At 43.2% G+C, this 13,800-nt stretch overlaps 1 protein-coding gene across 1 annotated transcript in view; it reads left to right on the top strand.

The window, feature by feature from the left end:
* The window catches only part of IGF2R (insulin like growth factor 2 receptor), a 167,433-nt gene that overhangs the window by 40,806 nt on the left and 112,827 nt on the right, over positions 1-13,800 (top strand). Inside the window, exons 3-5 of the mRNA XM_066595978.1 lie at positions 79-194; positions 4,722-4,820; positions 7,393-7,525. Of these exons, the coding sequence (XP_066452075.1) occupies positions 79-194; positions 4,722-4,820; positions 7,393-7,525 (348 nt within the window). The remainder of the gene's footprint in view (positions 1-78; positions 195-4,721; positions 4,821-7,392; positions 7,526-13,800) is intronic.

Raw genomic sequence — 13,800 nt, 5'->3', positions numbered from 1 at the left:
ATTTCTATGGTAATAACCTTCACGGGCACACGGCATTTTTTTCCCTTTTTAATTAAAATATTTTCTTTTTCCTTTTAGGAACTTTACCGGCTCAGTTTGGTGATGATGTGCTGGTGTTTAATACTACCCGAAATTGTACAGAATCTGAGCATAAAATCCAAAGTGTCGTCAACCTTTTGTGCGGGAAGTCATTGGTCAGTGTTTGATGCAAGCATGTAGTTGTGTCTGAGCTTTCGCACCAAATGTATTCAAATCTGTTCAATGCTTTTATGGATATCCCACATGTATACGTGTATCCAGTCAGGTTGAAGTGCATTTGAGCATAATCCAGTTGATATGGCTGCTAGGATCTCTATGTACACTCGTTGTAAAAAAAAAAACAACAAAAAAACCAGCCCCTATAAGGAGGAGTTTTTCTGTAAAATTCTGCATGCATTTAGATCTCACGCAGATATGTAAATAGAGTTGTGGTGTGATTAGATGAACGGCCTTGCCACCTGAAACCTTAAAAGTGGCTCCTCCCTTGGCCTTTAAAAAAAAGGCTCTCAGAGGCTCCTTGTGTGTAGTGACCTCTTCTTCCACTTGTGTGGAGGTTGTTGACCACTAGACGCCTCTACAACACAGAGAAGAGATTTCAACCCGTTACCAGAGTCTGGGAGGGGCGTGTTATTGGGAAGTAAGAAGTAAGCTGGATGTCGTATCGATGAATTGTCCCCCACCTGGGCCATTCTCACCAGACTGTTAGGTGTTGGGACCCGCACACAAGGCGACCAGAACGCCCTTAACAGAACACCAGTAGTGTACCACCGTGTTTCCTTGAAAGTAAGACCTACCCAGATAATAAGCCTTACACTAATTTTTGTGGGGTGGTTTGAAATATAAGCCCTCCCCCAAGAATAAGCTCTAACTATACTACATGGAAAAAAAAAAAACAACAAATACTCAGCAGGCACCGTTCAGGTATCTTACGCCGCTCTGTGGATCCGCAAGTCTTCCGTGTAGTCCTCACTGCATTCTCTTCCTGGTAACGGGGCTTGAATACCCTGCCTCTAGCAAGAGATTGCTGTGATTGGTTCAGGAACACTACCTAAGCCAATCAGAGCCGGCGCTCGATAAAGCAATCACAGCTATTCAGTTATGTTCTTCAATGAATGGCTGTGATTGGTTCATCGAGAGCTGGCTCTAGGTGAGTATTATCCCTTTCCAATCCACTGTCTGACATCTTCCTACATTCTGATTGAAGCTTGTACAGCTCCAATGTCAGAAGACGTCCGACAGGGTATTCTTACTGTCTGTTGCCAGCCACTCCGCTGTCGGAGACTCTCTGGCACACACACACACATTGGTTTTAGCCAGCAGATGGCACCGTTGTATAACCTCAAAAAGAAAAATCCTTTTAGGAAACCCTGAATCCAAAATTGGATTGGAAAGGGTTAAGGCACAACCCCCATACACCCCTTCCCAAAAATAACAGGGTACTAGAGCCTCCATGGCCCACCCATATCACATCTTGCATCCAAGTTAGAGGCGGTACAACAGGGTACTGGAGCCTTTATGCCCACCTGTATCACATCTTGTATCCAAGCTGGAGGCTGTACAACAGGGTACTAGAGCATCCATGCTAGCGCCCGTATCACATCTTACATTGAAGCTAGTGGTGGTACAACAGGGTACGGAAGCCTCCATGCCCCCTTGTATCTTGTATCCAAGCTGGAGGTGGTACAACAGGGTTTTCTACAAATTCTCCTTTTTGCTCTGATACTGTTATCACTCACTTATATCAATGTTACAATCGCACAGAGAAAGTTTCATTAGATTCCAACAACTTCTTGGGGTGTTTTTTTTTTTTTTACAATGAGTGTAACACGGGAAAGGCTTGCGGCACTCTGTTGTAATCGGACAGTGTCACACACCTGATAAGCAAGAACAGATGGTGTGCGATACATCCGATGTCCATAAAAGATATTAAAGTTTAATATGCAATTAAGGCCTCCTGCACACGGGCGGAAATTCCGCGGCGGGATTTCCCACGGGATTTCCGCCGCTGGAAGCCTGCATAGATAGGATCACCTTAACAAACACAATACTATGCAGACGGCCGTGCGAAATGTCGTGCGGCAAACAAACTGCGGCATGTCCTATTTCTGTGCGTGGCTCGCAATCCCGCACAGAAACGTCACCCACCTGGCTCCGGTCTGCGCATGCGTCGGCAGCCGGCACATGAAAGAGCCGGAGCTGTGTGTCGCGGGTGAGTACGCGCTGGTCCCTGCAGGCGCTCAGGTCGGGTCCCGCGGCGAGAATCCTCGCTGCCGGATCTGACCCGCCCGTCTGCAGGCCGCCTAATAGAGATGAAACAATACCTCTGCAGCGCCACCTATTGGATGGCAGAAATCCTTCAAATCAATGCTTGATCCTTTATGCAGGTCTTTAGAGCAATGATTGGGAATTGAAAACTAACTAGGAGTTTGAAGGATTGCTGCCATCCAATAGGTATTGTTCCATCTCCTTTATTTGCATAATACCCAGAGGAGCAAGGATGGCCTTATAAGTCTCACTTATCATCTTGGTGCTCTCTACCTAAGGAGTGATGTTACCCCTCTCGAACCAAAATTTAATCCAAAATGTGATTGTTCCCAGTAAGAGAAACCAAGTAATCTTGTAGAATTTTCTTTAGTGGTTTTTCTTTCTAAGAACAATCACATTCTGCTCTACTGGCTAACACGGTACCAAACTTTTTTTTATTAAAGTTTTAAACACTAAAAAGTAGCGTCTGTCTCTGTCTATCTATCGATATTACCATAATACGTAATTCTTTCCTAGCTGCCTTGACTAGGCAAAGTTGCCCTAAAAAATATCATATTATTAAGTACCATTAAACACCAGGTTATGTAGATCCAGGCAGGGTAAGTATAGAAACTCCATTGCATATCATCGCCACCTGTGGCTTCCTCAGTAGTACTACATCTATGAAATGGAGAGTGGCATCTGTGACTAATGCTACCAGGGAGAGGGATGCCTTTGGGATTATGTGTTTGAGGCAAGGTCACAATAATAGATACCTGGATTCAAAAGTCAGAGAACACTAGTGAAAAACTTTATATTTTTCATTCGTTTTGTACTTTAGCCAACATTTGGAAACATTTTAGATTCTAGGCAACATCTCATTGAAAGAAATTTTCTTTTGACTAGCAATTTAAGAAAACGGTAGAATGTTTAAAATGCTCACAGTAACTTCCGAATTCCTGAGTAGTTATGTCCTTTGTGTTTTTAGTATTCGCATGCTCTTCAGCTGGTAGAGTTTCACAAGTTTATCGAAAACTTGATCTATGTTATCCCAGTGGGATGTGAGAGCATTCCGAAAAGCTACTTGTGATATTATCTATTCCCTTTTTCCCCCCTTTTTAACCCACATGAATGTTAATGGGCTTGAAGTCAAGTGACTGTGGAGTGAAGAGTCTGCCCTCTGTGCTCCTCTCTAGTCGCCAAGTAGTTATTGATAGCATTGATGTGTATCTTACTGTAGTGTGCATGCCTCTTCACAACGATCTGGAGCAGTATTACATGTCTCTGAATGCAGTGCTAGTTCTCCTCTGTCACGGTCTAGTCTGTTTGGTGTAGATAGCTGCCTTTGGTTACAGAAAATTGCTGATATTTGGCTGAAAAATTGTCTACATCGTTTTTTCAGCAGTTCAATGTGTCTTTAGTGTACAGCCAGCTAGCCTAGCCTTGTACTGAGAAATGGGTTACAGCCTGCTCCTTTTGAGATCACTATTGGCCGCCTCTCTTTATGTCTAGATCTTGTTGTATTGTAGTCACTTTTAGTCCTTCTGGGTGCTCATTTCCTAAACTGCCTCTTTAAGTGTACAGTCTAGCCATAATTTATAATAACATTTTGAACTTAGATCTTCACTTAGTTCTGTTTAACAAAATTTTTATTGATTTTCAAAAGGTCAAAACATATTAATTATGACTTTCAACATTACATTCATGTATTTAGTCAGGGGGTTACAAAGTTTAGCCAATGCCCATAATTACATCCATGTAATACTTCTTACAGGGTAAAATAAAGGAAAATTTGAAGGTTCTGTTCCTTTTATTAAAAAACCCCTCTTAAAATACAATGAAATAGAATCGACATAAGTAGACCAGTAACAAAAATAACATTTAGGGAAAGACAAGTATAGAAGACAGCGGGGGGAGACTTAAGAGGAAGATCTTGGGGTGAGGGGAGTTGGGCTGTGCTTGTAGCTTGTCAAATCAGTGCACCTGTGTTCATAAGGTAACTTAAACTCCTCTGTTGTTTATCTCTGACAATAAGAACCTCCTAAATCTGTCGTGGGGGGGGGGGGGGGGGGGGAGGATATACTGGATGGTAAGCTAGATTACCCTGGGAGGGTCAAAAACCTGGCTGTCCTTCACTTAGTTCTGACTTCTCCCACAAAGTGAAATGTTGTGCTAACATACAAACTTGCTTCTAGTCAAACAAGAAGCATTTAAATAAAAAAACACCCAATATTTTCCCAATTTAAATTGAGTGTTTTGCTGACATTTGGCATGTAGAGCTCTTTTTCTTTTTTTTGCCCACCCCACCCCCACCCTTTTTTTTTCTTTTTCCTTCTTCTCAAAGCAAATATTCTAGAGATGGGTGAGCATACTAAGTGGCCATAATAGAGCTCTATTACATGGCATTATGTAACATTTGTATGTTTTTCTTACCACAGGGTACTCCTGAGTTCATTAAATATGACGAATGTGTGCATTACTTTGAGTGGAGAACATTCACTGCTTGCAAGAAAAATAAATTTAAGCCAATTAAAGAGGTAAGTTGGTTTTACTTGCAAGGGTTGAATTTCCAAAAACTGTTGGTCCGTATTTGCTTTTACCAATTTTAATTTTACTAGTATAACTTGTAGAAGGGTACGTTTACATGGGACAGCCTGTTGAGCACAGATGCCCGACGGGTCGTCCCAGTAATAATCATTTCTTTTTTTAAATTCGTTTTATTTTGAAAAAAAAATGTGTTGCATAATACAGAATGAAGAGAAACTTTGTTAGGTACATCCTTATTCACATATACATTTTCCGTTATTAAACCAATACAAATCTTGTTACAGTAATAATCATTTCTGTGCTTTCACACAGGAACGAGCATCGCTTAGTTAAGGGAGGCCGAGCAGGCCGGTCACAGTAAACAGGCAGTCGTTTATAAGTGATAATGCCCGTTTACACGGGCCGATGCGTCGATCAGTTTTATGTATGCAAAAACTGAACAACAAACGAGAAGCAAATTAAAGGGGTTGTCCCGCGCCGAAACGGGTTTTTTTTATTTTTCAATAGGCCCCCCGTTCGGTGCGAGACAAACCCGATGCATGTGTTTAAAAAAAAAAACAGATAGTACTTACCCGAATCCCCGCGCTCCGGTGACTTCTTACTTACCTTGCGAAGATGGCCGCCGGGATCTTCACCCACGGTGGACCGCAGGTCTTCTCCCATGGTGCACCGTGGGCTCTGTGCGGTCCATTGCCGATTCCAGCCTCCTGATTGGCTGGAATCGGCACACGTGACGGGGCGGAGCTACGAGGACCAGCTCTCCGGCACGAGCGGCCCCATTGACCAGGGAGAAGACCGGACTGCGCAAGCGCGTCTAATCGGGCGATTAGACGCTGAAATTAGACGGCACCATGGAGACGAGGACGCTAGCAACGGAACAGGTAAGTGAATAACTTCTGTATGGCTCATATTTAATGCACGATGTACATTACAAAGTGCATTAATATGGCCATACAGAAGTGTATAACCCCCACTTGCTTTCGCGGGACAACCCCTTTAATTCTCGTTTGTTGTTCAGTCTGCGCATGCATTTATTCTGGGTGGTAGGCATTCAGGTTCCTGCTGTTGCATTCCTTAATAAATATTTGCGAGATTAAATTGCATTGTTGACTCTAATTTAGAAAACCTGCCCTGTGAGGTATGACATGGTACTAATAAACCTGCCACTGAAGGGGTTAAATGAGGTGATGATGAGGTATTGAACAGTGTAGTGATCCAGATAATACAAAATCTAGATGGTTAAAATTTGTAATAAACTATTTGCTTGTGCTCAGATGGTTCATGGATTTTGTCTATAAATTGGTAAGCAAAGGGTTCATGTAGTACGTTCTTGTTTCTTGCCTTCTGTGTAGCCTTTGAGTTGCTGCTGGCACAACAAAGCTGACCAGAGCTTTATGATCTTCCATTAGCGTTCTTTCTTACACGTCTAATCCGTGTTGGATTAAATTAAGTCTGCCACACAAGGCTTGGTTCAAGCAAACATTAAGCAGCAGGGCCCGGTTACAACACACGCTGCCCTAGGTGCTGAGCCTGAAAACAGCCGCTCTAGAGACTCATTTACACCGGATGATTATTGTCATGATTCGCTCATTTCTGAGTTTTCATAGCAGTAATAATTTTTAGAAAATTGGATTTAAACATTGCCAGGTGAGTCTTGTTCAAGTTCTGTGGGCAGTGTTCCCCAGAGTGATGCGTTCTGTATACAATCCGGTACAATCTGCTGTACCATCCTATCTCCTCTGCTTCCCCTGCTGCTGTATGTGCCTCGGCTCCCGATTTCCCTAATTACTGTCTGAATGGGGTGCAATCTCATGAAATGGTATGAGTCTCGAGAAGACACTACTGGAGGCATATATTTATTTTCAGCCCCACTTCAGCACTATTCAGCAAGTCCAGCAACCTGATTGGTTCTGATTCGCAATTCCAGCAACCTGATTGGGTGGGGCTGAAAATAAATATATGCCTACTGGAGCCATGTTGATACTGTCCATGCTGATTGACAAAATGGTTCAGGTTTTTTCCCATTTGATACCAGCTGTTCGAGGCCGCCCAGTTGACAATTCATTAGCATATGAGACATGGAAAGTAGTGGCACTGATTGTGGTGGAACTGGGGCACCCAGAAAAAATGAAGACAATTGCTTTGCAATTGTGTGGGGCAAAAAGCCAAAATATTCCCCAATGGCAGAGGTCTCTTTCGGCACCCTACCACACTACAGAAATAGTTCAGGAATGGTTGGACAAGCATGGCAAAGTTCAAGGTGTGAACTTCCACTTTCTTAGATCTCAGTTTGACCTACACAGTATTAGGCAAGCAGTTTTAAAGTTTTATGGTTGATGGGTGTATATATGCCGAAACAGGTAGATGTCAGGCATGGCAAGCTGAGACCTGTCATACAGATGATGTAAGTAAAAGTATTTTGCCCTCCTCTGGGTCAATGCTGTATTTCGCATGTGTGCCGTCGGGTGATGTGAGCGTAGTGCAGAGTAGGACATCCGTAATGCAGTGAGTAAACCCTTCTCTGTGATAAGGAATACATAACCTTTGTTCTTTCCTGGCCAGGTACCCTGCTATGTTTTTGACTCTGATTACAAGAAACATGACTTGAATCCCCTCATAAAGACGTCAGGCGGACACTTGGTGAATGACTGGGATCCGGACTCGGACTTGTACATTAATATTTGTCGGACTATTGGTATGTAATTATTATGCTTATTCTTCCCCGTTATTTCCTCCAATCAGTTTTTCATACTTATTACACACTCCTCTAACAAGAGCCAATTTCAAAAAAATCTAGTGGGTTAAACATTATAATTTTGGGTAAAGCTGAAGGACCTGTAAGCATAGGGATAACATACACACAACAGCCATGATCAGCGCTAACACTGACCATAGCTGTTAAACCTCTAAATGCCTGGACTGTTCAGGGGTCCAAAGGGCCTCCCCGTGATGCGATTGCAGGATGCCTTTTGCTTGCAATGGTTACTGGGGGGGTTCTGAAGACCCCCCAGGGTTACCATGAATGAATGCCTTTTTGGAGGCTGTGTCAGCCTTTCAAAATACGGTACAATGTAATTCTATGGTATTACATAATGTATGAGCAATCAAATGATGGCAAGTTCAAGTCCCTTGGGGAGAGGATTTTTTTAATTATTGGAAATTTAAAAAAAAAAAACTCGTTTTCCATGTAAAAAAATAAAATTAAAAGCCTACTTGGTATTCCAACATCCATAAAGGGTCTGATCAATCAAAATAACACAATGAGTGTCATAAAAATAAATTCGCAATGCCAGAATTGCACATTTTTTGTCATGTCCTCTCCAAGAAAAAAATAAAAAGCGTGCAAAAAGTCACACAAACTCCAAAATGATACAAATAGAAATTACAGAACATCCTGCAAAAATTGAGCCCTCACATAACTAGATCAACAGAAGAATAAAAAAGTTATGGCGGCAGAAAATAAGGTTTTGTTCTGTTTTTGTTTTTTTCCAAAGAGAATTTTTTTAAAAGTAGAACAGCAAAAGTAAAGCATTATTATAAATACATTTGGTATTGTCATAATGGTAATCTTACTGACCCACATAATAAAGTTGTCATGTAATTGTTGCCCCAGATGGCGTAATTGCATTTTTTTTTTTTTTTTTTTTTTTACATTTCACTCCATTTTTTAAAAGTTTTCCAGTAAATTATGTAGTACATTAAAGGGATTGTCCCGCGGCAGCAGGTGGGGTTATACACTTCTGTTTGGCCATATTAATGCACTTTGTAATATACATCGTGCATTAAATATGAGCCATACAGAAGTTATTCACTTACCTGCTCCGTTGCTGGCGTCCCCGTCGCCATGGTGCCGTCTAATTTCAGCGTCTAATCGCCCGATTAGACGCGCTTGCGCAGATGGGTCTTTTCCCTTCGGCTCGGCAGCAGCGGCGTTTTGGCTCCGCCCCCTTGTACGCGTCATCGCGTAGCTCCGTCCCATGACGTGTGCCGATTCCAGCCTCCTGATTGTGGATGGGTAATAATGTTAATGCGTGCACCCATTTGTGCAAAACACACATGGAATAATCTTTGGACAACAACTGACCAGCTGAATGAGCACTTCTGCCACAGTTATGTTTTCTCATCTCTATTATTGGAGGGACGCAGCTTTGACGGTGGGGTATAGCTTCTGCCATTAGGAGGTGACACTTAATATAAAAAGTGTTAACTCCTCCCACTAGCTATATTCCTCCTGCAAGCATTATGCTAGCTCAGTTCTTTTTGTTTAGTGTCTGTAGGAGGCAGACCTCTTCAAACAAGGTCCTTAGGACTACAGAGATGTGGGGACAAGGCAGGCGACTCGCTACCTGGCCCCACGAAGAGGGTGAACGGCAAGTTTCTCTCCTCCTCCACGAAGAAAAGTTGGCACGCTCATGCCCTTGTGCAATAGATCGGTGTCTGCCAGCTATAGGGTTCCCCATCCTGGAGCACTTCCCTCTCTTACTTCATAGGTTGTAATGTAGATGGGTTTACTGCTGGAAGCGCGGGAGCTTCTCCCAGCATCAGGGCACCCGGCAGAGTAGATAAGTAAATGGGTGAGTATCACTCCCCTGGCTGTACAGGAGCCCCCTCTTGTGTCACGCCGCATGACAGGCTGTGTAGTTTGTGTATGCGAGTATTTGCGCCGTGCAGTGTGTAGCGCCATGCTGTGTCTCTTTGTCGCCTAGTGGCGTGTTTCTGTCGCCGTGCGGCATGTCTTTTTAGGTTATGTGTGGCCATGCTATTGTCTTTGCTGCAAGGCGGCGTGTCTTGCCGCTATGCGGCTTGTGTTATGCCCACACATGCGGCTGCTGTTCGCCGCCACGCAGCCGTCCTCCGATGCTGGCGCGGCCAGGCCCTGTCTGCCATTGCGCGTGGTCCCGATACCTTTTGCTGGTTAGCACCCTGTCTGTGAGGCCAGCTCATGACTGTAAAATATACTCCTCTTGGTTGGACTGTCCTCAGTGCGGTAACACATGGTGGTAGAATAAATTACATTTCTTAAGTATTGTTGTTTATTAACTATAGTTGTATCCTACTTGGCTGCTTATACTGCTTGCATGCAAACTGAGCTAGCTTAATGCTTGCAGGAGGGGTATAGCTAGTGGGAGGAGTTAACACTTTTATACTTAGTGTCGCCTCCTAGTGGCAGAAGCTATACCCCATGGTCAAAGCCTATCATGTATACAAACTGGCTTATCGATGAAGTATTAAATAAAGAGCAAAGAGGGCCCTGAGATAAAAGCAAAGCATAAATTTTGGACCATTTTTAGTTCACAGTAGCGATTAGAATGCGGTATTCGCAGATGCTTTGATTTTTTCTAAGGCCCCCTGTCCACGGCCGAGGCGGAATATCGCTAGCGATATTCCACTGCGGGGTAGGAGGGGGGAGAGCTGACAGGTCTCCGAGCTGTGCCTATCAGATGGGCTTACTATGGAGAATTGCGGCTTGCTGCGATTTTTAAATCCCGCGAGCAGAGAATCTCTGATTCTCTGCTCGTGGACGCCGGCGCTGCGCTTTCCATAGCAACCCTATGGAAAGATTTACAGAGCGTGATCCTCGCTGGCTCTGATTAGCTGGCGCTCGATCCAATCACAGCGCTTACCAGAGGCAGGGTATTCAAAGCCCAGTTACCAGGAGAATAGAATCCTGTCAGCACTGAGAACTGCAGCAGTAAGATAAATCGCCTGCGAATCGTCGTCTGTGGACAGGCAGCCTAAAGAAGATTATATTTTCTTGTTATAAAAAATGGTATGGTTTAAGCAGAAATATATCGACTCTAAGGCCTCATGTCCACGGGGAAAATCAGGCCCGCCGCAGATTCTTCATGTAGAATCCTGCAGCGGGTCCCTCCTGTCCTGAGGACCTGAGGCCTAAAAAGATGATTTACTTACTGTCCGGACGCTGCGAATCTTTCCTCCGTCGCGGCCGGATCATTTTTCTTAGGCCTGGCGGATGTGTTCGGCAAGCCGGCAGCATGCCTCACGCATGCGCCGGGCACTTTTTTTTTTTAACTCCTGCTCTCCCGCGCCGGAGAGCAGGAATTCAGCTGCGGGTGTGCCGTGGATCTGGACGGCTTCCATAGGCTTCAACAGAAGCCTGCGGGGGCCGTCCCCGCGGGAGACCCGCACTGAAATGGAGCATGCTGCGGGTGTTTTCCCGCAGACACAATCCGTGCCTCAGGGGAAAATGACATCCACAGGTATTTAATTACCTGCGGGTGTTCAATGCATCCCTATGGGGAGCGGATCACGCGTGCGGGACACCCGCTGCAGATCTGTCCCCGTGGACATAAGGCCTAAGAGTACTATACCAACTACATAAAAATCAATGTTTAATTGCAATCTCGTCATAATCTGAAGTATTTGTTTGTCAGGCATTTTGTTCTATGTTTTGTAAGCCACATTTTATATAAAAGAAAAATAATGGTCATCTGTGGCTAGGTAAATGATTGGAGAAGAAAGATTTGTAGGTGAATTGTGTACGAGCTGTACATTTTCTCCAGAATCTAGCATCTGCTACAAGAAAAAGGGAGGATCTTAAGCGAGGGTAATGAATTAAGGCTATCAACTGGTTCTAGAAAAATTTTTAAATGTCAGTTCAAGCAATGGTTTGCTAGATGTCATCAAGACCAGCGTGGCGGTGGAAACGCGTCATCTGTAAGTCTGATGCCTGCTGTTTTTAAAGAATAAAGGATTTTTTCACACGTAGAGCCGACACTTTGTATAAATTCATCTTTTCTATCCAGTTTAGAAGACGAAAAGGGTATAAGCCGTGTAAGCCTGCTCACTTCAGGGCACCCGTTGTCTCCGTCCCTATGCGGTTTATTGTATAAAAGATAGGAGCGAAGACTCTACCAGCGATGGACTGTGAAAATGTTGAATTTCAACATGCTGATTCTTTACCAAGATATAAACACTACTATTGTTGCTCTAAGATTATCCACATTAAGTATGCTTATTCATCCAAATGAGCATTACACACAATATGCTATGGGGGTGGATAATATTCTGTCTCTAATACTTGGGCTTCCCACTCTCATTACTGTGCAGAAGGGCTTGAACATTTAGCAGTACAGCTTGTATTTTACATTTAGTCCATTAATGCCTGATGTTATTTCTGCTCCATCAGTGTCCGTATCATTACTGCTGCTACTTGGAAAGATGCTCTCCATTAGTAAGAGATATTTCAGTATCCATCAACACAAGAGAATTCTTTTAGCCCAATGGTTTCACTTGGCAGAAAATGCTCTTCATAATGGAATAAAACACAAAGTGGAGATCATAGCGCTGCTAGATTTAATCAATACCGTGAAAATGGTCTCCAGTTTGTATTTCACTGCTGAAAAGGGCATACACCGATCCAAAAAGTTGTGTCGGCTACAAGTACAGGACAGTTATGCTGCTAGAAGCTGTATTCCTGCAAAAAAAGCAAAACAAAATTCCTTTTATTTAGCAACTATGTGATCATGTTATAGAGCAGGAGGACCGAGCAGATTGGTATATAGTTATAGATGAAAAGCATAGCATGCCCAAATATCAATCACTGATGGCTTCGCCCCCTGGATTGTTCAGCTCAGAATGAGCAAAGATGTAAATTAATAAAATACAAGTCATAGTTTTATAGGAAAAGACTCAGCATGTCAATCCTGGTCTATAACTGCTGCTGCTGGCATGATTAGGCAGACAAGTTCCCTACAAGAGAGGGGGGGGGGGCGAAGGAACTGGAATACAACAGTGGTGTGGCACCGGAAGATAAAGGTGGGGCGGAGGGGGGTATAGAATGGAGGAGTGACATCTGTGTAACACTGTTATAGGTAGGCATTCATGTCATGGCCATTATGAAAACTTGGTGACACCAAATGTACTGGGGGTGGTGAGGAGAGGATTTGTCATGCAATCTCTGTGGTCAGTATATTCCTGACAGATGTAGCAAAATTTAACTCAACGCTGATAACTTGGTGCAGCCAGTTATTTTAACGCAACAAAAGCCATTGAAAAGGCAAGCAAACACTTGGTGCAACAGTTTAATATGTCAAGATAAACTTTGCTGCATCTGTGCAAAAAGCAGTTTGCCAACTCTACTCACCCCTAGTTTGTTACTGGAGAGTATACCTGACTTCTGAATTCTTTTGTATCTTTAGCCCTTTCTCTGGCAAGTTTTTTATTTTATTTTTTTTAAGACGGTTGGACTAGGTGACCTGCTGAATTTGGGGATTTAAGTGTTATACTTACCTCTCCTGTTGCTCCCCTGGTGTCGGCTCTGAAAGCCGCTCAATGCATTGAATGGCACTGCTAAGTAGTCCGCCCATTCTGATCTTATGATGAGTGGACTACTTGGCTGCACCCCTCGATGCATTGAGCAGCGGCTTTCAGTGCTCACAATAGACAGGTAAGTATAACGTATGCCCAGACTTGGTGGGTTACCTACTTTCAGCCCATAAGCTTATCTCATGGACTATAAGTAGGTGACAGTCTCTTTAAGAAGTGGTAATGGATAAGTGTGGCAGACCATTCTCAACTGATTTACATATGACCTGTTACACTACCTCTAGCCTACATAAATTTCAACCAAGTTATTTAGATGCATGCCCAGAATGTCCTTGTGCATCTGGCACCTTTTTATTTCCTTCAATTGCCATGTCCTAAAATACCTGGCTTTTGGAAGCAAGTCATCAGGTTCCTGAATATTGGAATGGACTCTGTTATACCGATAAACTTTACATTTTGTTTTATCTTTGGACCCAATTAATGTACTTTTAGATATGTTTATACATGCCTCTCTGAATCACTTGATTATATTAGAGTTGTAGCCGTGTTCCCACTTTCTCAGATTGGAAAGCTTTCATAAATTTCAATGCATAAATTGATTTTTTTGAAACGGAGAACACTAAAAAAATCCTTAAAGAGACTGTTATCATTTATTTTCCTCAGAAGCTAGTAACAGTCACG

The sequence above is a fragment of the Eleutherodactylus coqui genome, chromosome 3 (genome assembly GCF_035609145.1).
Source record: "Eleutherodactylus coqui strain aEleCoq1 chromosome 3, aEleCoq1.hap1, whole genome shotgun sequence".
Taxonomy (NCBI): Eukaryota; Metazoa; Chordata; class Amphibia; order Anura; family Eleutherodactylidae; genus Eleutherodactylus; species Eleutherodactylus coqui.
This window is presented reverse-complemented; position numbering and strand designations above follow the sequence as displayed.